Source organism: Sebastes fasciatus, chromosome 16 (genome assembly GCF_043250625.1).
Source record: "Sebastes fasciatus isolate fSebFas1 chromosome 16, fSebFas1.pri, whole genome shotgun sequence".
NCBI classification, from domain to species: Eukaryota; Metazoa; Chordata; class Actinopteri; order Perciformes; family Sebastidae; genus Sebastes; species Sebastes fasciatus.
Window position 1 is genome coordinate 29,465,759 of NC_133810.1, and position 23,210 is coordinate 29,488,968.

General features: G+C 42.4%; 1 protein-coding gene across 3 annotated transcripts in view; it reads left to right on the top strand.

The window, feature by feature from the left end:
- The first annotated feature begins 8,691 nt into the window (after positions 1-8,691).
- The window catches only part of igsf9bb (immunoglobulin superfamily, member 9Bb), an 83,204-nt gene continuing 68,685 nt past the window's right edge, over positions 8,692-23,210 (top strand). For all 3 annotated transcript variants that reach the window (XM_074610650.1, XM_074610651.1, XM_074610652.1), the window contains exon 1: positions 8,692-8,941. In XM_074610650.1, coding sequence (XP_074466751.1) covers positions 8,878-8,941 — 64 coding nt within the window. In that variant the 5' untranslated portion in view covers positions 8,692-8,877. The remainder of the gene's footprint in view (positions 8,942-23,210) is intronic.

The window sequence follows — 23,210 nt, forward strand, 5'->3', positions numbered from 1 at the left end:
TCAAACTGCTGAAAAAGTAAATGCTGGTTCCAATAGAAAGTTTTTGTTGGCCCGATATGACCTCAAGCCTTCAGATGCCCAAACTCTAGCCATAGATGCTCTTTTTCTGTCTCCCTTATTAACAGCAGAGCAATCGATGTTCCTCTGAATATAGTTTGTGTACATCTTTGGCACGAACTCAGGCTTTTCTGTCATGTAAGCAGGTGTTTGCGTGTCCTGCCAACTCAAAGAGGACAAGCTTGGGCCGGTCCCCTTGGATTATAGAGGATTTTTCTAAAGCTTATTCTACAAAGGTGGATGATTACTTCGACCACTGTTCATCTCATGCCACAAGAAAAAAAAATACCTGTCCTGTGGGCATCGTCTAAAGTGATATCACTGAGGGATATCTGCTCTGCACCCAATTTGACTCCACTTAACAGCTTTTGAGAGATACATTTAACCCTTTTTTTTTCTTAGTCAGCCAGGCTGAGCCCAGGGGGTGACTGAATGTGTCATTGTTATAGCACTCTGGGGAAATTTGTAAGTTACCTGTCTATGAGAAATAAATCTTTTCTCACCAGCGGCGACTCGGTTGCTGGACAGTTTAGTCTCTGGCTAACTGGCTTGGGGCAGGAGCACACAGGAAGCCGACCGGGGTGCTATAGCTGGATGCTGGATTTTGAAAGGTAGCAGGCTGGAGTGCAGACTGGAAGCTGTCCTCCGGTATCCTCCGGTGCTCCTAACGGCATCTTTGAAGGATAACCCTAACCCTAACCCTAACCCAATTTGAAGGATATTGAAGATGGTTGTTCTTCTCTACTTAAGCTTTCAAAGGAGAACTTTAAAGTGGCTGAGTGTATAACGTTATCCTCTTAATAAATACATAAAAGATTAAGAAACTTTCGTAAAGGCACGAAACGGTGAACGAAACTTGAACGGTAACAATTTATAACACAGGAATGCACTTACGGGATATTTTAGAGGAAAGAATAAATTACTTATACTGTAAGTATTTTGAAAGTACTGGGTACTTATAGGGTACGTCTTCTATAGACCAGGCTGAAATACAACAGCACATCATAGATAATCTGTCAGGTCCGTCACACAGAGACAGCTACTCTGTTCAGAGTAGACCTGTTGTCCAACATTGTTCAGATAAACACCATCTACTGCGTCATTCTTTGCAGTTTGAGTCAGAGGTGTGCGAAAGCAGAGCCGCCTTCGTTAATTTCGAAAGTGGAGTTAAATTGAGCTATTTGGAGGATGAGTTATGCTTCAGACATTTGAAAGGATTTGTCTCTCTCCCACAAGCCTCCTATAAATGGGAAGAACATTTAGCCTCGCATTTAACCAAAAACAACACGCACCAAAAATAAGAGCTTTACTTGGCAGCAGAGAACCACTGTGACACGACTGCACAGTGACACCTCGGCTTCTTTAAATGCAGAAATTATTCAAATCAGGTGAAACAAATATGTGACTGTGTGGTTGTGCATGTGTGTTACACATAATAGAGCATTAACATTTATTTTAGTATCTTTAAATACCTTTATAAATAGCATTAGTAAGCATGTGTCGTCAGTTAGAAAGAGAAAGAAATACTGATTTTCCATCTGCTCACACCTTTGGCCTTCAGTGGATGTATTATACCTTTACCTCTGTATAAACCAGAGCGAGGATTACTTTGTCTGATAGTGTCTGAAGGCTCCCACGATTTCTTTTAGAAAATCATAAAATACTGACTGGCAATGGGAACATGAAGAGCATTTGTGTTTACCGCTAAGTGGGGGCCTGTATGTGAATGAACGGAAGTGGCAATAGCTTTTTCTGAGACTGAATGGAAAAACACAGAGCAGGGATTGACCAGACCTCAACCGCAACCACCCTCAATAATTTATTATATGGGACAAAATGCATTCTGAATCAACTTTGCATTGACTCTGACATTTTTACAAGAACGACTTTCACAATGCTTTTTGATTTATAAACAAATTCCACTTCATACATGACAATATGTTACTTTTACAAATAAATGTTGTCACCCTGAAAGATTGCCATATTTTTTAGATAGTAATGAAATATCACACTATTGTATTAAGCTTTTTTTTTGTTAAGCTCTGCCTCATGACATTCCTACAGGTACGGAGTAACTGAACACCTGCTTCTAATCTAATCTAACCTAACCTAACGTTATTTAATCTAACCTAACCTAACTTAACCTTATCTACAGTTATCTAATCTAACCTAATCTAACCTAACCTAACCTGACATAACCTAACCTAACCTTACCTACAGTTATCTAACCTAACCTAACCCTACCTAAAGTTATCTAATCTAAACTGACCTGACCTGACCTAACCAAACCTTACTTAACATTATCTAATCTAATTTAACCTGATCTGACCTAATCTCACCTAACCTTAATTTAACTTAACTTAACTTAACATTATTAACCTGACTTACCTAAACTTAAATCTGACCTGACTTAACTTAATTTAAATCTGACTTAACTCAATTTAAGTTAACTTAACTTAAATCTGACCTGACTTCACTTCACTTAACTTAACTTAACCTTACCTAACATTAATAACCTGACCTGACCTGACTCAACTCAACTCAACTCAACTCAACTCAACTCAACTCAACTCAACTCAATTCAACTCAACTCAATTCAACTTGCCTTTTAAAGAACCAGAATCAGGAGCTCTCTCACCTTCCTGTCTTTATAACAATGTCAATTGTAAAAATGTTTCCACATGTCAGCTGATGTTATTCTAATTCTATCAACACAGGATTATTGGCTGCTGCTGCTGCTGCTGCTGCTCTGTAGACATATAACACACGGGCTCTATGTGATTATACCATTCCACAAGCATATCAGATTGTACAGAAGATGAATAAACACTGTTTATATTTACATTATGTAGCATTTTTTAAAAATTAAATTATATTCTTACTTGAATTTGAAGCTTTGTCTTGTCTGTAACACGAGTGTAGACAGGTTTTCAACTAGAATTATACAAAAAATGATTTTAATTTCCTGGTTATAGCCAAGCATTTAGCAAACCCTCAATAAAGTACAATATTGCCCCAATTTGTGATTATAATGACACGTTCAGTATATGCATCAGTGTGCTTCTGGTGACCTGGATATCATTGTGTTTGTGGATTTTGGTTCACTCCCCATGGTGGTGGTCTGAGTGGGAGGAGGCACGGCCTGGGCTTCACGCCAGCTGGACCTTCAGCTCTCCTGGGTTGTAGGGAAAGGTTGGGTGAGGAAGAGACACAATATGTGTGTGTGTGTGTGTGTGAGAGAAAGAGAGAGAGACAGACAGGGAGAGAGACAGAGAGAGAGCGAGAAAGGGGGGAATGCCAACAGACAAGCCTAATTGATCTCCACCCCAGTGCCCACTCTTTCCATGTGCATGGCAGACCCAGAGGACAGACAATGTGATGTCTGTATTCATGAAAGCGATCAAATATAGCTTAAATATAGAGTTATGACCAGTGGAAAAAAATACTCTATTACTCACTTGTTGTGTGTCGGCTGGTATCGGCAATCTCATGCGACTTATTTTATTTATTCATCATTCATTTAAGAATGTTTTACCGTGTCAGTCATAATCAGTCGTGGTTTTATTGTTATAGGCCTATATTACTCCAATAATATCCCAACTGGAACATTAAAGGGTTAAGGTGGTGTGTTTAGTGTTAATAGTTAAAATGCTTTCCTGTGTTATTTGTAGCCTGTAGTATAGTCGGGTATCATTCAGGTTTTAGGAGCAAATTCTAAGTTTATACAATGAATAAAAGATACCAGGAGATAATGGGTTTGGTTGGTCCTCCCTCCAGATAATTTGACTTGAAACTATATGCACATTTTACAGCATTTTGGACCATTATTATTACTAGTTAAATGATTATTATGCCCCCGCAACAACGCAGTCGGGGGTATATTGCTCCACGTGTCCGTCCTTCCGTCCGTCCGTCCATCTGTCCGTCAGAACTCGGAAACTATTCAACTTAGGAATTTCAAATTTGGTATGATGGTTGACAGTGTGGTGTTGTGTAGTTGTGCCTTTTGGGGGTTAAAAGTCCAGGGTGCCCTAAATGTTTCATAATAACAAGCTAGATTGTGCTCAATAGACTAATAACATTAGTTCCAAAAGGGCAAAACCTTTGGCCCTACTTTAGTAGGACTCAAACAGTGAGCGGGGGTACAGTATGTGAGCCAAGCTCACTTTTGCCTTATTTTATTATTTACATATATCACAGCCTTCGTCTGAACATTTAATTCTTCTGGAGATAAATAAAAAAAAAGGTTATGACGAACAGTTCACTAATTATTTCACAAAAAGGACGTGAACTTTGTATTGATAAATTACAGCACCCTCCTCCCGTGCCGTGCGTCGGCTTGTCCAGATGTTCCCCACATCATTTTTATGTTTACATGGCCTATGAGGCGCGGCGCAAATACGCTTTGTCATTATGAATCTCCCAGAGAACCTGATACGGAGAGGGCAGAAAAGAGTATAGGCAGCTTATGAAAAGTTCAGCTACGCAAGAAAAAGTCACGGTACGCCAAGGAGTTAAATGTGGAAGTGCTGGTACGCGTACCGGTGAGTACTGGCCCACTGAGAACACTGGTTGATAACTGAAATGTACTGAATGTCCAGAGTGGTGTCGGAGCAGAACATTTGGGTACTTCACAAAGCCTTCCTGTACTGTAATAAACTGGTAAGACTTGAAGTGGAAGCTATTATAGGAAGCTCAATCCCCTGTTGGGATGCAACCTCTCCAGTCCCAGGTGCAGGTTACGGCTTTCAATGGTGAAGTCATTATGGTATCCAAGGTAATGCACGGTGTCATCACGCTCTTCAACTATTGCAGCCTCTGTGAGATTCAAATGGTTTATTCGTCACATGTTCATACAATATAACTTTTGAATCAAGGCAGAGAAAGTGTTCCTTTTCTATCAAGGAAGGGCTCATTTTAAATGCCACCAAGCTTTTGTGTCTAGATTCTAAGTTTTAGATCATGCATAGCAGCATTTAGTGACACCACACGGAAAGACAGAGGCTTAAAATGACTTTACAAAAATATAAAATGGTTAAAAGCAAGCTCCTAGAAAAGAATAAATCCCATGAACATGGTGAAATGTGCACCAACCGTCGGACCGCTTCAGTCTCTCGGCCTCACCCTGCTCTGTTGCCTCTGTTTGCCTGTCACAGCTCTCGGGGGGCTGCACTCTGCGGAGCCTCGGGGGAACCCAAAAACATCCGCCAGCACCACAAACACAATCAAGGCTCCCCAACGCACAGCCACTCTTTCTGTTGCTGCTTCTCAGTCTCAGTAAGGTGGACCTGCCTCGACGGTAACTCCATCGGACCACCGGTGTCATGTCCCCAATGGGGATTGGCACATGTACTAACTCAAGCAATTATGCTTGGACCATCAGCTTTGTTTAGTAGTTCTTAGGAAGCGGAGAATGATCAACTCCTCATAATCATTCCTACCTTCGATGGCATCGTACAACGTGAGGGTGATCATTGTTCCTCTGTACAGAACTGTAGTTTCTATCTTTTCTATGTATAGGCCGATTAAATGTTGTTTTATATAGCTAGTGTTTTCAGTTGAAAAAAAAAAGCAGTCCCAATATACTGTATCTTCAGTCGTTGAGAAGATGAAACAAATAACTGACATTGCAAGACGAGTTGTAGCATTAGTCACATTTGTCATAATTTGGCCATTTTTTATATATATTTATCAACGTATGTAAAATATTGAACTGTAGAAGACATTTTTTTGTTATCTTATTTACATTGTTATTGATCTTATTTGTTATTATCTAAGCTTTATTTGATCATATTTCATTATTATAATAAAACTACTCCATTTGGAGTCAAAATTCTACAACATATTTGTTTTTTTATTGGTTTTATACTGTGCACAATGGTATAATGTGATGATGCAAAGGCTAAATGTCATGGCCAAAGGCTCCATTGTGTGCACATAGCCTCCTGTAGTGGATATCAGTAGTATTTTATAGCCAGATTAATTTTCAAGAGGTAGAAAGCCCATTTAGCACACTTAGGGTATCCAAGTGGCCAAATGGAGAGTCCTCCTGGTCCTATCTTTACTAAAACCTTTATAGAATCTATGTGCTTTGTGTTATTTATATCTGCTTTGGCACAGTTGTAGTCGAGGAGTTGCTGAATGAATTCAGTGGCATCTCTGTGCACGGCATCGCTGCTATAATGGTGTTATCCACTGTCTAATTTAGAAAATAAATAAGTACATTTTTCCTTTTGCTTCATCACAATTTACTCAGGTATAGTAACAGTCACAATGTTACTGACACTGGGGATGAATTCTCTGAGGCCTTACCTATCCATAGAGACCAAGATCATGCATATAGACCTGGTAGTTGTGGAGCTATTCTTGATTTATTTGGGGTACGTCTGTCTAGGTGAACCACACCTTCCAGCGCTTAAGAGGTTAAACAGGACAATGTTGTCATGAGGTAAAATTTGACTGATTTCTATGAGAAAATGTACGGATGAAACTAAATATATAAGCTGAGAACATTTAGATATAAATAAGAACAGCAGATGATGAGAGCAACACTAGCATGTGAAACAGAGTGACCTCAAATGACTTCAGATTGATTGGTCACAGTGCTGAAGGCTGTTATTGGGACCTCCCTCTGGAGGAGCAGTGGGGGGTCCTCAGACTAGGTGGAGGAGAGTAAGATGATCTATGAGCAAGGCAGACTGAGTCAGATGAATTTTAATCATCTGTCCTTGACTGAATGATTCACTGTATCAATGAAGATGAATCATGCTGAAGTTATTTGTTGCAAATCAAAACCTCCCCAGCACTGTTTCATTCATGCACAGAGAACATGAACGTATGGATGGCATATGGCACATGGCAGTGATCCATCTGACACAGTCAGGCTGCAGGATTCCTCTCGTCTAATTGCGCAGGATGATACCGCAGCTCTGCTGAGGCTTCACACTCCAACCCACCTTAAAACGGATCCCTCTAGTGCTGCATTCAGGGCCGCACGTGAAAAACGGCGAGATGCAACAGTCATCTTAGGACACAGAAGTCAGAGTAACCCTTTGGCAGTGTTGTCCAGATATTCCTGACACCACATGAAGTTTTCTGTCACGCGTAAACACCTACAGTCAAGTAATAATATTGCTGTTTTTAAGCAAGCAAGAGGGATTTTCATCGCATTCCTACACGCTGTAACCACCTGTTGGATTTTACCATCTCTAGAATCTGGCCTCTTGTCGTTGTAATATGAAGTTTCAGTCCTAACCAATCCTTAAAGTTAAAATAAATGTCTGTTAAATCACTATCTATAACCAAATGAGATAACACAATGGTGATTGAGCCTATGACCCACTGATGAAAGTATTTCAATTGCAGTATTATGCAGTATTATGAAATGGACGTCTGTGGGGACATCGTCGTCATCATACACACGATTCTGAAAACTTGAACCTCATGTATATGGAAATATAATTTGTACTTCTACAAATAGAAATTCTAAATCAACCAGGACTGAAATCTTAAGGATCGCCTCTTTAAGATACTCATAACCTTTAAAAGTTACCATGTTACCACAACGGGTTTTAGGCTGATGATATAATATAATAATAATAATACATTTACTGATAGAGCACTTATCAAAGTTACAAAGTGATTCACATAGCAAGCAATGAACACATACAAGATTCAAGATTCAAGATTCAAGCCCTTTATTGTCATTATGTAGTACAACGAAATTAGATTGTGACAAACCCATAGGTGCTAATGAAAAGATAATGCAATAAGAAAGAGATAATACAATATAAATATAAAAAATATAAAAGATAATACAATATCAGTGATCAGCATATGTTATTGCACATGTCTGTAACAGTACAATGTAACATAGAAACATAAAAATATACAGCAATACAAGAATAAAAGTACTAAACGACCCACATATGTAATATGTGATAAATATATATATAAATCCACACTGCAGTAACATATGTTGGTCACTTTTGTGCAATGTGAATACTGTAAATCAACTGTTACGGACATGTGCAATAACACATGCTGGACACTTTGTGCACTAATTATCTAACGGACACTTTGTGCAATAATCTGGCAAAACTGGCATCTCACCAAAATACATATTGTATTTTTATATTGTATTATCTTTTATATTTTTTATATTTATATTGTATTATCATTAGCACCTATGGGATTGTCACAATCTAATTTCGTTGTACTACACAATGACAATAAAGGGCTTGAATCTTGAACATAAAAAGTAATGTTTTGCCTCTAACTCCGATTATAAAAACAGTTTCCTAGTGTTTTAAAAAAGTGATATCATTGATATGTGATATCACATCACTGTAACTGTATGTGCATAAAGGGTGAACAGGCCAATATGACTAAGCAGGCTCTCTTTCTAGCCGCCATGAGCACACTGAGGTGGTTTCTTTTAACCTACATCTGAAATCTCCGTGCATTACTATATTCCTTGAACGCACCACTCCAGCTGGTAAACCGACAACGCGCTCGACCAATCAGCAGCCTCCCTGCCTCCCACGCCCACCAATGAGAGCAGCTTGGGGGCGGAGCTTGTTGCCTTCTAGACTGCGTCGTCTGCTGTCGTCCTATTGGCGCAGGTGATCCGTCTGGAGGATGAGAGTGGAGAGGAGAGGAGAGGAGAGGAGGAAGAGAGAGGGGAAAGCTCCGGAGGAGAAGTGTCCAGGGCTCAGATAAAGGAGAAGATAAAGGATACCGGCCAGTTGCGTTACTAGGAGATGAGAGACTCACTCAGAAAGGGGCACTTTGAGATATGATGAGGTTTATTTGTGTACTATGATTTGGTATGTGGCCACTTTGATAGCAAGTGTGTTCAGCACCCGAGGAACGGCCGCTCAAGGTGAGTCGAAGTGCAGCATCCTCTCTGCATCCTGCACAACTTTTCACTTTTGCATTTTTATTTGTTTTATTAAAATGTTTTGCAGATAACTTAGAATATGTTGCATGTATGCAAAAAAAATAAATAAAATGTTTTGCATCATGAAGTTCATGCGTGTGTGCATCATCACACCTGAGTGCAGCCGGGCCGGACCGGCTGTAGTACATCCTGGTGACGTGTTGTGCTTCAGAGTGATGCTGTGTGTGTGTGTGTGTGACATGATTCCTCCCAACATGTGTGTGAGTCTGCAGGACATTTTGCAGGTTATACCAGGTTAGACTGCAGCAGCTCGCCGGTTCCACTGAGCTGCACACACCGACTGGTGAAAAATGTGAATTTAAGATGTGATTAGCGTGGTGATGGTGGTGGTGCTGCTGGAGGAGATGTCATTAAAATGCTATGAGTGGATTAACCTCTTCCTCTTCCTGGAGAGCTGCTCCTGCTACAGCTGAGTGAGACCAGCTGTGTCCGTTAGAGGGAGCGCTTTCTGAGGCTGCTCACTCACTCATGGATGATGACTTCATGGGAGCTTTTAAAGAAATATATTTTCTATTTTACAAATGTGGTTTCTTGTGGAAAAGATCAGAGGTGTTGTCTGACAAGATGGCGCCATGCATGGGCGTTAGATCCTTCAACCAAGCCACCTGACCTCCCTGTAGAGTGCTGGAAGACGGGTTTATTGTTACTGATGGATGTCACCTCAGTACAGCAGGACCCGTCTAGAATCTCTCTTAATAACGATATTATAAATAGATCTGAGGCCGTGGTTCTCTGCCTGAAACCGGTGGATTGCGTCCTCCGGGTGGGGAGTGAGTCTTTGCCCCAAGCGAGGGAGTTTAAGTATCTCGGGGTCTTGGCGCGGGAGATGGACAGGTGGTTCGATGCGGCGTCTGCAGTTATGCGGGCGCTGTACCGGACCGTTGTGGTGAAGAGAGGGCCGATCCATCTACGTTCCGACCCTCACCTATGAGCTCATGAGCTTTGATTAGTGACTGAAAGAATGAGACCGAAAAGAGCTTCCTCCGTAGGGTGGCTGGCCGGGAACCGTTGGATTGTGCTCTCCGGGTGGGGAGTCAGTCTTTGCTCCAAGCGAGGGAGTTGAAATATCTCGGGGTCTTGTTCCTGTGTGAGGGGTAAAATGGAGCGGGAGATGGACAGGCGGTTCGGTGCGGCATCTGCAGTTATGCGGGCGCTGTACCGGACCGTTGTGCTGAAGAGGGAGCTGAGCCGGTCCATCTACGTTACAACCCTCACCTATGGTCATGAGCTTTGGGTAGTGACTGAAAGAATGAGTTTCGCGGATACAAGCGGTCAAAAGCTTCCTCTGTAGCATGGCTGGGCTCAGCCTTAGAGAGAGGGTGAGGAGCTCAGACATCCGGAGGGAGCTCGGAGTAGAGCCGCTGCTCCTTCGCGTCGAAAAGGGGCCAGCTGAGTTGATTCGGGCATCTGATCAGGATGCCTCCTGGACGCCTCCCTTTGGAGGTTTTCTAGGCACGTCTAACTGGTAAGAGGCCCCGGGGTAGACCCAGAACACGCTGGAGAGATTATATATCTGGTCTGGCCTGGGAACGCCTCGGGGTCACCCAGGAAGAGCTGGAAAATGTTGCTGGGCAGAGGGACGTCTGGAATTCCCTGCTTAGCATGCTGCTGATGATCAATAATCTATTAATCGACTAATTATATCTCTAATAGAGCTCTAATTATAAATGACATCATCCTCTAGTCAGTGGACAGGCGTGTAATTCAGCGGTCGGATAGGGATGCAAGAATCTGGTGATACGATACGTGTCATGATACAGTGGTAACGATTCAATATATATAAATACAATTTTAGGAAAACTGATAGTATAAAGAACTAACTAACTTTGGAGCGTTATTTATCCTCCTTCTCGACAGTCTAGTATGACATGGTTGGTACCGATGGATTCCTGAGATACCTTCACTCTAGCTTTAAAACTGAATCCGCTACGACCTCCAAATATCGGGCACGACAGCGGGCCTCGGATTTTTAAGAGGTTAATTGAAAATCTATACAGTATCGCACAACATGATAATCGCAATACTCGTGTGTATGTGTGTGCTTGTCGCTCATCGATGACGACAGTGAGCAAGTAAAGCTGCAGCAACATCACACCCCTTTAAAAAAGGAATCCCTGCTGCTTTTGCCCCTTCCTTCCCTCCTCCCTACCACTCATCTTCAAGAGAGAGGAGAGATGGTAGGAAATTAGGACAGCGTCTGTGCTTCAGCATCACTGATGAGATGATGAAGAAAGGAGTGCTTGGTTGAAATTAAACGAGCTCTCCGTAGCTGTGCGTTAAACTTTTGGCACCAAATCTTGCAGGTTTATGTATTTTTTGTTGGCATGCAGCTGGGTTTGTCTGGGTACACATTATGTACAGTTATGTAATGTCCTGCCTAAAGAGGATACACATCGTCTACCAAAAGAGGGAGACTTAAGGAGATGTTTTTAAGCGGCTTCCCTCGTCTCTTCCGCGGTTTGGGAGAGCGGGCGACTTGGCAGAAATGTGTGCTAACTTCTGTGGAGGAGCAAATGTGACTGGACTTGTTTGTGTTGTGTAAAGTCTGTCCCTTCAGTCAGTGTAACTGGTTGTGCATATGGTCCTTGTCCTGTGCTATAACACATCGACAGGGCTCTCAGCGCTCTGCAGCATCCGTGATGTGCACACAGACACACAAACACAGTCAGTAGCTGCGCAGGGCAGCATCCTTCTGGCCGAGTGCTGCTGTCTCCAGCTGGCAGCTGGCAAATGCCTCGACTTTTGCCAGTGATAACCCTGGACCTGAGCCAGACTGTCTCTCGTTCTCTCTCTGTTCTCCCCTCCTCTCAGGTTTCCTCTCCTCCTCACCTTGTTTCATCTCTCCCTCCCTCCTCTCACTTTTACTGTCTGACTCAGGTCCACCCCCCCATCCTCTTCCCGTCTCTACTCTCCTGCTCCGTCCTGTCGCCTTCCTCTTCCGTACACTCGGGTGAACTCTCCCTCCAGGTTTCAAGTGGCCTCTCTCAGCATGGCTGGGTGGCCGAGGGAAGGGAGCATGGCGGGTTGTGTTAATGGAGGCTCATGGCACACACACACACACACACACACACACACACACACACACACACACACACACACACATATCAACACAAGCATCAAGCATCCCCCTGGGGGAGCAGTGTGTCTTTATCCAGGATCTGAACATATGCCCACTAACAGGCTGTCTGCCCTGGACTAAGTTGGACTAATTATGATTAAGCTGTGAGATAAATGCCACTCGGTTGCTCAATAAATACACATGCCACAATATGCCAAGAGGCCTGGGGTCCGACGGGGATGAAGGAAGAGGGGGTGATGTTGGAAGGTAGCGGACAGAAACAATCGGAAAAACAATGAAAAGAATTTTAAACGTCTTTGCAGTACGAGTGCTTTATATCCTGTTTGGTTCATGGATGAATTAGACAGTTTAACAATCATAGTATGAAATAAAGGTTTACTGCCGATCGTTAGGGACGATATTCAGTAAAAATATGCGATCTGGAGATCGGCATTAGTGCTTTGTAGTTGCTGATCCCTGATAATGCTACATGGTGAACAACAAATCCGTGTTGAAATCGGCAGGAGAAGGTTCCATTGAACTACATCATGGTGCGTTCAGGCTCTATTCAGTAAAAGTGTGTAGTGTAGTGTGAACTACACTAGTTGTCTGAGAGGCCGTCTTCAACATGACTGTGTATATATGTGTGTGTGTGTGTGTGTGTGAAAGCCAACACACAATGCGGCATAGTTTTTTTCAGTTTTGGCTTATAGGTGCTGTGAAAAAAAAAACTTATAATAGAAGGGAAAACGCAGATTTTTATAAATCGCATCCACATTTTGGCAGCCGTTTCCATTTTTATCATCAGATTCCGCAAATCTGTCCGTATTTTTTCCGCATTGCGGAAATCCAAGGGGCCTAGTTAAGGCTCTGTGTGTTTGCATGAGTGAAATGAGATTCATCCGGAGCTCCGAAGCTCCCGGAAAAACTTTTGAACTTGTGTTTGTGATTAAGTGATGTATTTTTGGTGTATTTTTTTGGGTGAACTGTGTCTAAATGGAGCTGGCAAGGAGTGCCGGTGCCTAATTAATTTTTATTACCAGAATCTTCCCTGGTATCCCTGTTTTGCTTTTGATGATCCCTACAGTATGATCACTTAATGAGTGTTCTCCCAGTAAGTGGGTGGCTGCTTGGCATAAACAAAGCTGCTGACCAAGAAAAGGCAGACTCGTGTCTCATTCACAGCATGGATTTAAATCCTGTGGTGTTCAGCGTTTTTTCACTGAAGGACTCGTGCTTTGACAAGGGATGTCTATCATCTTGTCTTAAAAAGTATATTTCCTTCAAATTCTTCAAATGATCTTCAAAGAATGATAGAATAGTTCCCAGCGATTATCGAATAGTGCGTCTGTGTGGCTTGAAACACCGGTCTGGCCTTTTATTGATCTGATACTGATCAATGCTGTTAATGACTAAATGATTCAACATATTTCAACATATAACGTGACAGCATCTCACTTATATTTTTGCCAACTTTCCGTTGGTCTTTGCCAGTGGACTTGAATTGGATGAGGCTGCATTTTACCCGCATAACTCCCATCAATCTATTTATATGCTTTTTAGGACTTCAAATGGCTCATTTCATTTCTAGTGAATACAAGTTCTTTAAAGTTCAGTCTCTCAGACTTGAATGAAAGTGTGTGTGTGTGTGTGTGGGTGTACTTTAGGTGTGCATAGCTTCTCATTGCAGACCAGTGTTGAATCTTGAATGAGAGCGAGATGGCCTACTCTGAGCCCCGTGGCTTCAGATAAAGAGTTCTCTATAATTCCAACATTCAACTTCCTGGATTGAGGTCACACATCCTGTTAAAATCAGACGATGCATCTGAGCTCAGCCTCTCACTCACTGAGCCAAACGCTCTGCAAGAAACAACAACAACAAAATGTGTTAAGTTGGCAGTTGTTGGTTGTTAATTTCAGCCTTAATGTTCCCATTGTCATCTTCATGTAGAGCCAACAATTTGACAATTTGCACACCAGTTTAGTTTCTTTGGCCTGCAATAAGAAAGTTTGTATATGATGAAAGTAAGCTCTTGTTATTCCCCCATAGCTGCATAGCATTAGTAAGGACACACTCCCAACCAGGGGTGTCACCATTCTCCAAATCCATGATTTGATTTGACTGATTTTAAGGTCATGTTTCGATCGATTTTCGATTTAAACCCGTTGTTAGACTACGGAGTCTTGATTCGTAAAGATCAACAGATCATTGGTTTTATCCCCTGACAACTAGGGATGCACCGATACGGATACCAGGTCCGATACTGTACTCATGTACTCGCAAAACGGCTTCGATACAACGGCACCGATACCACTATACGGCAGCGTGACGTTAACCTGCACTGAGGACAGTCCGCCCGGTCGACAGTCGCACGGTCCCTCCCCGGCGAGGAGAGAGGGCGCAGCGAGCCCTTTGTCCGCGGTACGGCGAGGTCCGGGCAGGGAGCGCTGTAAAGCTGCGACCGCGAGCCACCTTCGCCCCGAGCCTTTCCAAACCAACTTAGAGCCGGTCGCGGCGCACCGCCTCACATGCGAGACTCCCCACCCTGCCATGTGTCTGTCACAACCTCCAGCTGGCTGTTAACGAGGGTCTTTTGGCACAGAGAAGTACTCGTATCGGTACTCGGTATCGGCGAGTACCCAAATGTAAGTACTTGTACTCTGTCTGGTATCGGTGCATCCCTACTGACAACTGTCATTTACACTTTCAAATTCTTCTTTAAACAGAGAACTGAACTATTTAGAATGGTTTTCAAACAGTCTACAATATAAAATGCTGCATCTTTCCAACATCAGTATCTGAGTGACCCATCTCAGTACATAATCATTATAAAACCAAACAGAAATCCTTCTGTCGCTCTTTGTGCTGACACTAAAAGCTTTCCGTAGAGGGAGCACTTTTCTCTCCCATCTATCTGACTTGTTGATGACAAAACAATAGCATGTGGTGTGTTTATCTAACTCGATCAACTGGACAGCAGGGCTGCAGCTAACTATCATTTTCACCATTGATTATTCTAACAATTATTTTCTCGATTAATTCTATAAAAAGGTAGAAAATAATGAAAAATGTCCAAGGTGATGCCTTCAAATATCTTGTTATGTCCGACCAACTTTCCAAAACCCAAAGAGATTCGGTTTACTATGATATAAAACATAGAAGATACTGAGAATCTGTTGGTATCCATGGTTCTTGTATAGCTGTGCAGTATAATGTGCTGTGGACGGTTGGTGCTTCGTGTACAGAAGCCTTCACTCCCACTGAGCTTAATGAAAAGTAGCACCCCTGTTGCCTCGGGGCAAATGACATACTTCATACAAGTCACCAACCTTTAGATAGAAATCAACCTGGTATTTGGGCCAAGGAGCGGTGATGGCGGCGTCTGTCGTGCCCCCGAGGTCCCAGCAGCGCCTCCGTGCTGGTTAAGTGAACTAGTCTGCTGGGGTTGCTTGGCTGGATGAACTGATGGAAAAGACTGTCACCGAGAGATTGTTTGAGATTGTTGCAGATCTCTGTTGATTAAGTTATATATGAGCAGTCCACAGAGTGTTGGTGTTTTGTTGGTGAGGTCAGTGTGTTTCTATTTCAGTCCAGTTAACCCAGAAACACACCGGATTCATGTTTACGACATGATTATTAGTACTATTAATACCTATATCCTAGGGGTGTAACCATAAGTTTTTACAACGATACGATACGATTTCCATGGTTCTGATACTCTTAGGACGATATTTGGCTCATCTAGAGCGATACGATTCAATGATTTGAAATCAATACAGTTACTTTTTTTGCCAAAAATTCAACCAGTGTGACTGTTAAATTAATAGCTGATTCTGGACAGAGCAGGTCAGGATTCCTCAAAGTTTTTCTTGTAAGGAAATCAGGGATAAATTAATTATGGATATAAACAAGTAGACAACGATTAATGGCAAATACATACAGCTCTTAATAATCTGCTAATAGTAATCAAGTAGTCTTTTCATACAACATTTTAAAACTACGTTAGACTAACGTTAGTTGAATTTCTGTTTTGTTTTTTTATTTTACTCCCGTGATAATCTGCCTCGCGGACCGTCTGCTCTCCGGCTGGATACGTGAGGCTGATGCTGCGTGCACATAGATATCATGACGGGGAAAGAAAAGTCATTTTCTCTGAATGCAAAAACGACAGCGCACGCGGAAAAAGCGCCTGTGGGTGAAGCCGCCCTCGTCAAGTGGATTGATAGTGCCTGCTCACGTAATGCCCCCATAATGAAACTCTGCTGACCGGCTGCTCTGCATTCGGAGCACGCATGCAGACCGCGGCCCGTCCCCCTCCACGCCGCTACCGGGTGAGAGAGTGAGGAGTCCAGTGCGCTGTTCGTCTGCATGCAAGCCATGGAGGCGTGCTCGCGCCGCAGAGCTGGCAAGCTGGGTCATGTCTGGAGACTGAACCGGTGTAACGTTTAACATTTCTTTACTTATAAAAATTTAAAAAAACACTTTCATATAACGTTTGTCGTCCTTAAATACAAGTTGCAAATCCTTAGTATCGATACAATCGATTTTTGCGTTTCAAACCGATTTTATATCGATATATGTCTCCCGTGAAGGACAACTTACCGAGTACCTATCGATGCAGTTGGATCGTAGGAATATAAATCGATACATCAATGCAGTAGATGAATTGTTACACCCATAATAAGTAGTTTTAATAAGTTTGGAATCATTGTTATTGCCCAGAAGCCTCAGGATTTCAGTTAGTAGCTGCAGGTGCATTTCGATTTGTCTGCACCATCACTCAGTGTCCTGGGGTTGTCACTTAATTCACTGCGGGGGAGGACGGTGTTGCTTATCTGGTATCGTCTTCCTGTGTAACTTCAATTATATACTGTATCTCCTGAAAGGAGCAGGGAGCTAGCAGACAAGAATGTTTGGGTCCACTGGTGTGGTTCAACATGGATAAAGACACTATCTCTCACATAAAGACCAAGACTTACTCCCTCCTAACTCCCTCACAGCTACTCACATCAGTAGATTGTGGTAGTTTGAGATAAGTCTGGGTTTGGTATTCTGCTCATGATAAAGTATTTGACCCGGAGCAGCCCTTCAGTCCTTCAGGAAGGTATTGCTCTCTGGTATTTGTTCTGAATACACTGTACAGTACCAGTGTCCTTTAGCTGACTCATCTTAAAGCCGTCCAGTTAGTAATTGCTGTAGTCCTTCTACTGCAGTCAGGATACACAGAATGAGCACATCATCAAAACATTGCCTGGTTGCACTGGCGACTTGTGTTGCCGCTGTGGAGTTTACTTTGGGGGAGCGTTGAAGATTCTATTGGAGTTTGATTCTTTTGTTTAGCGCTGGACCACGAGTCAAAGCAAAGCCATATTTCACTTTTAGTGCACGTCTTTGTTGAGGTTTACTAATCAACTTCTTAGTTTAACATGTTAGACAAATCAAAACCCACCACAGTCTCACAAAATCCAAACTTTCTCATTTTACAGCTAAACATTCCACTACAAGATGTTTCTGAAAACATCTGAGGAGAGAAATAGACATTACAGTAACAGAATATTGATTCATATTTGATCATTGCTGCTAAACGTTGCTTTCTTGAAGTTGTGGGAGGAAGAAGTTATTTTTTTGTGAGGTGAAATCATTTTCTTTGTCCTGGTATGTCCTGTAGATTGTACGCATCATTAACACCTTGTTCACAGCTGCGTGGGGTTTGCAGTTGGGCATACGGATGGCCAGATGTATTCAGTAACGTGGTCCCTGATGGGCAGAGGAAGCTTTGTTCCAATCAGTGAGTAGGAAGAACTGTGAAGGACACAGTTCAGGTGCATGAGGCATTTTAATGACGTTTCTTGCTGGTCTACACGGCCTAACTTGCATTAGATATGACCAGTTTAACACGATGAAGTGGAGACACACATCTCTGTTTCACAAGTATTAATGTGGATGATGTAAAGTGTGGGTGGAGAGGTCTTGCAGCCATCGAGCCGTTGCGTGGCAGATTTGCGGTCTCTCGTGAGGCTTGTCATATCCTCTGGTCTTGGAACCTTACTATTATGACATTACGATAAACCTCTGAAGTGATCCTGACATTGTTTATAGACGATGGTAATGCATCCTGCCTCCAGTTTGCTTCTGCAGTCAAATTCAACCAAAGTGTTCAAACGGAAGCCTTCTCTTGAGTTGACAGCGTATTCCCGATCTCCTGAGAGATCCCAGTGTGCACAGTACACAGTGGACACTTCCTTACTGCTCACCCACTCTCGGTTTCACAGACATGGACACATGTACTCAGGGTTTGACTTTAAGCTTGGGGCAAGTAGCTGAGATGGTTTACTTGCCTGATAGTCAAACTTACTTGTCCGAAATGGAAAATGTAGGCCTATTAAAAAATAATTAAAATCAACAGGGATTTGGACAATATAATGTTTTAACTTACGTAATTAATATGCTCTCCTCAAAGCCACCAGACTCCATTAACAGAAACAATATTTTACCTCGCTGATCATTGTAAAACCCACTTCATTCAAACAGCATTCGGAGCAGAGCGGCTCACTTGCAGTTGGCAGTGTAAAGATGTGGAGGTTCATATTGTGTGCAGTGTGTTTTTCCTAAAATAAGCCTGATTTCAGTGCAGGGTTTGAATAGAGTATATCTGAAATGTATGATTCATACCCATACCATCTTCATTTGGAGGGTTTTTAGTGCAGCAGTGTGTTTTTTTTTTTGGTTTCCTGCTAACATGCATCTTGGTTTGCTGTCCTGTTCTGTACACTTTCTCTGAATACTGCACTCCTCCCCTCTCCTCCCCTCCTCTCCTCCCCTCCTCTCCTCCCACCATCCTGAGCTGGCTGGCTTCCTGCCCTGTCTCATTTTACAGCCTGGCCTACTGATGCAGCACAGTCAGCTTCCTCAACGCCGACTTCTCTAGACCCATTAAACATTCATTGGATAGGGCCATAAGATACCTCACCATAGCCTCGGCTCTGCTACTCTAAATTCAGCCCAAGATCTGAGCTTCACACCCTAACCCTGATACTGCAAACCAAGAGGCTAATTCTAAAGGCATGACTGCATTTGGGTACCCTTTTGAGAGAAGTAGTAGAAAATGCATGCAATAGACAAACTGATTGATTATGTTGGTGTGGCACAGTACACCCCCTTTGTGATTTGTGATATTGGGCTATACAAATAAAATTGACTTGACATGATCCCCTCACTGCTGTGTTGGAGTACATGGATACAACTTGTAGCGGATACCACAGACAAGTGACGGTTGTGGTTAGCAGTAATTAGGCCCAAAAATATTAAGAGCAGTTACTGATTACCAGGACGTTCTCCTTTCATTTATCTGTACTTTCAGAGGAGGTGTAAGAAAACACGTAAAAACAAATTCAACCACCAATGTGTACATAAGAGCAAAGTAAATCTGTTCATACTGTAGTTCACTGCCATGAACCATACTGCTGTATATGGAAAATCATTTTTTTGGTCTTTGTTGCACATCCCGGACGAGCCCCCAATTTATTCGTTAACCAACATTGAGAATTTTAACCGATTAATGCTTTCGGTTAAAAGAAATATTAAGAATTAATTAAAAAAAGCTGAGCAAAACTCAGAGGAGTGGCTTGTCACTTTAAGGAGAAAAGCTGGTCCACCTTAACAACCCACCTTAAGTGAGTCTGAGCCAGTGTTGCAGGATACAGGAAGTTGTCTCGGGTCTTGAGCTGAGGAGTTGTAGCATTTATTCACTGACAAATAAACTGTACACACACTGCTACAGCTACATTAACAGCTATAACGCCACCGACAACCCCACATTCACCGCCACAATGACAGACCGGCGCAGACTGGCGCACTGCTGCATGGAACGCACATTAACAACGGTTAATAATCGGTTAACGAGGGTCGGTTATCATCATCGTTATCATGAGCTCACTCACTGTAAATGCACATGCTGGATCGGACACTGACAGTGTTTGTGTGTGTTTATGTTGTCAAGGTTTAATAATAACGGTGCGCTACACAAAACGTGTAGTAATTTTCATGGTCGTTCATTCTAATGTAATGGGTATTTTTCTTTCAACTCTCGTCCCAAATTGGTCCCAAAATGAATTGTCATTCTCCCTGATCATATTTTTTTCGGCCACGGGACGACAGGACGTCCTTAAACTCGAGATCTGCCCATGACTCTCCATCACACCTAACGGACGAGGCAGATAAATCAGCCCGCTAGCCTCTACGGCTGGTTCCAAGGTGTCCAGTAATAACTTGCTTAGTGTATTGCTGACATGTTGTGTTTGTAATCTTTCCATCAAAAGGTCATATCACTCCAGCTAAGAAACAATGCAGACACATGAGGCATCAATGGAGAGCTCTGGTAATTCACTAAAAATATATATATGTACATATCACAGAGCAGCTTGGAGAGAATGTATGTAAAGGAACAGCGTGTGGTTTCATTTTTGCACAATATAGGACGCTTTTGGAGAGTGATGGAAAACAATTCGCTTTTTTGAAAGAAGAAGAAGAAAATGGTCTGTGTTCAGAGCAGGTAGAGTGCGCTGTGGACATGAGGTGAGCAGGGAATAGCTGACATGTCGAAATAGAGACATATTAGGGGAGCTGGCAGTGTATCTCCTCTACCACCAGGTAAATCAGCCGTACACACATGAGCATCACTGTAACAGCCAGAGGCTTGAAGATGGGGGGACGGCTCCTGAGCCTTTTTCCTTTGTCAAATCTCGAGTGGACATTTGTTTATTGATTGTGGTTGGCAAACACAAGTCAGGTCTGTGGAGACAGGTGGTGACTAATCGGAGTGATAGCTCATATAACTAGAGAGATTTATTTCAAAGCAAGTGTTCCCTCTTGTTTCTGCCAGATGTCAACTTCTCACCACACAGGCTGAATGTCCTGGATTGTTTCAGTGTGTCATTTTGAAGGTAACTGCTGCTAAATTGTAGGTTGAAAGGCAGAAGTGTTGGCACGTTTAGCAGCGGTACATGAGCTGCGCCTGTTGACAGGATCATTCCATGTTATTTAGATTGGGTACCATTCATTTGGTCTGAGCAAGATTTTGATTAAACTGTTATGACAGCCATCAGGATGTGTATGAAATCATAATGTGTGGTGCAACCAGGTCAAAAGAAAGATATTTTTTTAATGCCAAAAATAAATTCCATTATAGTGTTTCCTGTTTATCCACTCACCACTGTGAACTGCAGCACAGCACTGCCACGAATGAAGCAAGTGTCTATGGTTAGTTCACGTGTCTGTAGTAACAGCAGGACATTCGAGTGTCTGTTATCTAAACTGCTAAAATAAGTTGAACAAGTGAAGTAAAGATAACGCTGTGGAACGGGGCTACAGAAGTTCCTGCTTTGAGAGAAATGTGAGAAAAACTACCGTTGTTAATACGAGTAGAGTTAACTGTCACAGTCAAGTGAGTAAGTAGATATAGCTTAATTGTGTGTGTGTGTGTGTGTGTGCGTGGTGCATACCCTGCTGGTGCTGCAGAAAACACACTCTAATGATTTCTCCCAGAATGAGGCTATAGGGATCAGCAAAAACAGCAACTACTTGTAGTCCACAAAGACAAAGTGGCCTGCATCAGATCTGACCTGTAATTCTAGTCCAACACTAGTTGAGTTGCTGACATAGATGAGGGATTTGCATGACATGTGACACACAGAACTATCAATGAAGTAATGTGTTTGTGTGTGTATTCACATCTACAAATCGAGCGTAGCGTTAGTTCAGGCAGGCCATGAAGTCAAGCGCTGCTCATGTGACAGCTGTCGGCTGATGGCGGCCGATCTTAGGCCGGCCAATCAGCTGACGCATCATCTGACAGATCAGCTGATTCCCTTCTAGGCATTCATTGGCAAATTTCATACAGGGCGCCTTATTTAAGCTCCTTCAACCTGGCCACCTGTGCTGCTTCTTCTACAAAGCTGCTCGCAACCCACCTCCACCCCACCACCTCCTTTAATAATGTGTGTGACTAAACCAATATCATTCTGTGTTATTGATGCTGGCTCTGTTCTGCACCCGGGGGGGTCTTTGCTGCTGCTCTCCCTGCCTTTGGCTTTCCATGTGTGCACATGGAAGGGCAAGGAGGAGTGCTCTCCTTGTCTCATGCTACCACATAGGCTCGTGGATCCACGTATGCGCGTGGATGGGCAGGGAGATCCCAGAGCAGAGCCATACCGCCAAATATAAATGTATATATTACTGCATGTAAATAAAGTTCTTTGACTAAAGTGGTCCTGACTGAACTAGTTTACTGAAGGATTTTGATCAAAGCTCACATCAGGCCTTAAAGTAATCTTTAGAAGCAGCCAAAAAGAGCAACCAGTGGTTTGAGCTGAGAAGAGAGGATACCAGCTGGGCCCCGAAGTAAACTCCATCATCATTTGATATCATTTGTTACACAGATTTGGTGCTAAATTTAACTTTTTACCACTCGAGAATTGATAAAAATGATCAAAAACCCATCAAAAATACCACATTAAGACACCGAGACCTCGAGGAACACCACAGAAAAAGCCACGCTGTGATTTGGGATCAAAAACTTTTGACATTTGGAGATTTCTGCAAGAACAACAGATCATTTTATACATCAAGTGACATGAAAATGAAATGTCTCCTATGGGGACTAACATCATCACACATGAATACAGTTGGGCTCATTGGATCCAGAAAAGTCTCAGCTTTACAGTGATACCCAATTCATGCAATTATGCAATTATGCATACACCATTTAATAAGCAAAAATGACACATTTATACTGCAATTAAAAAAACTCCATGTTCTTTTGTCCAAAACTGCATGTGATTATTAAAGTGGGCATGTCTGTAAAGAGGATACCCGTGGTATCCTAACTTTGGAGCGTTATTTAGCCTCCTTCCTGACAAGCTGGTTGATACCAATAGATTCCTCAGGTTTTTTGTTTCAAATGATCCCCTTTATGGGAGTAGCCCATGAGATGTGTACCTTTTTTAATTGTTTGCATTTCAGAAAATGTTTTATTTCAAACCCAGAATGTAATATGGCACTTAACTGGGTTAGATTGGAGGGATATTATCATTGTATGCATTAAGCAATACAAATGTAGATTTTTCTTAAAAGGA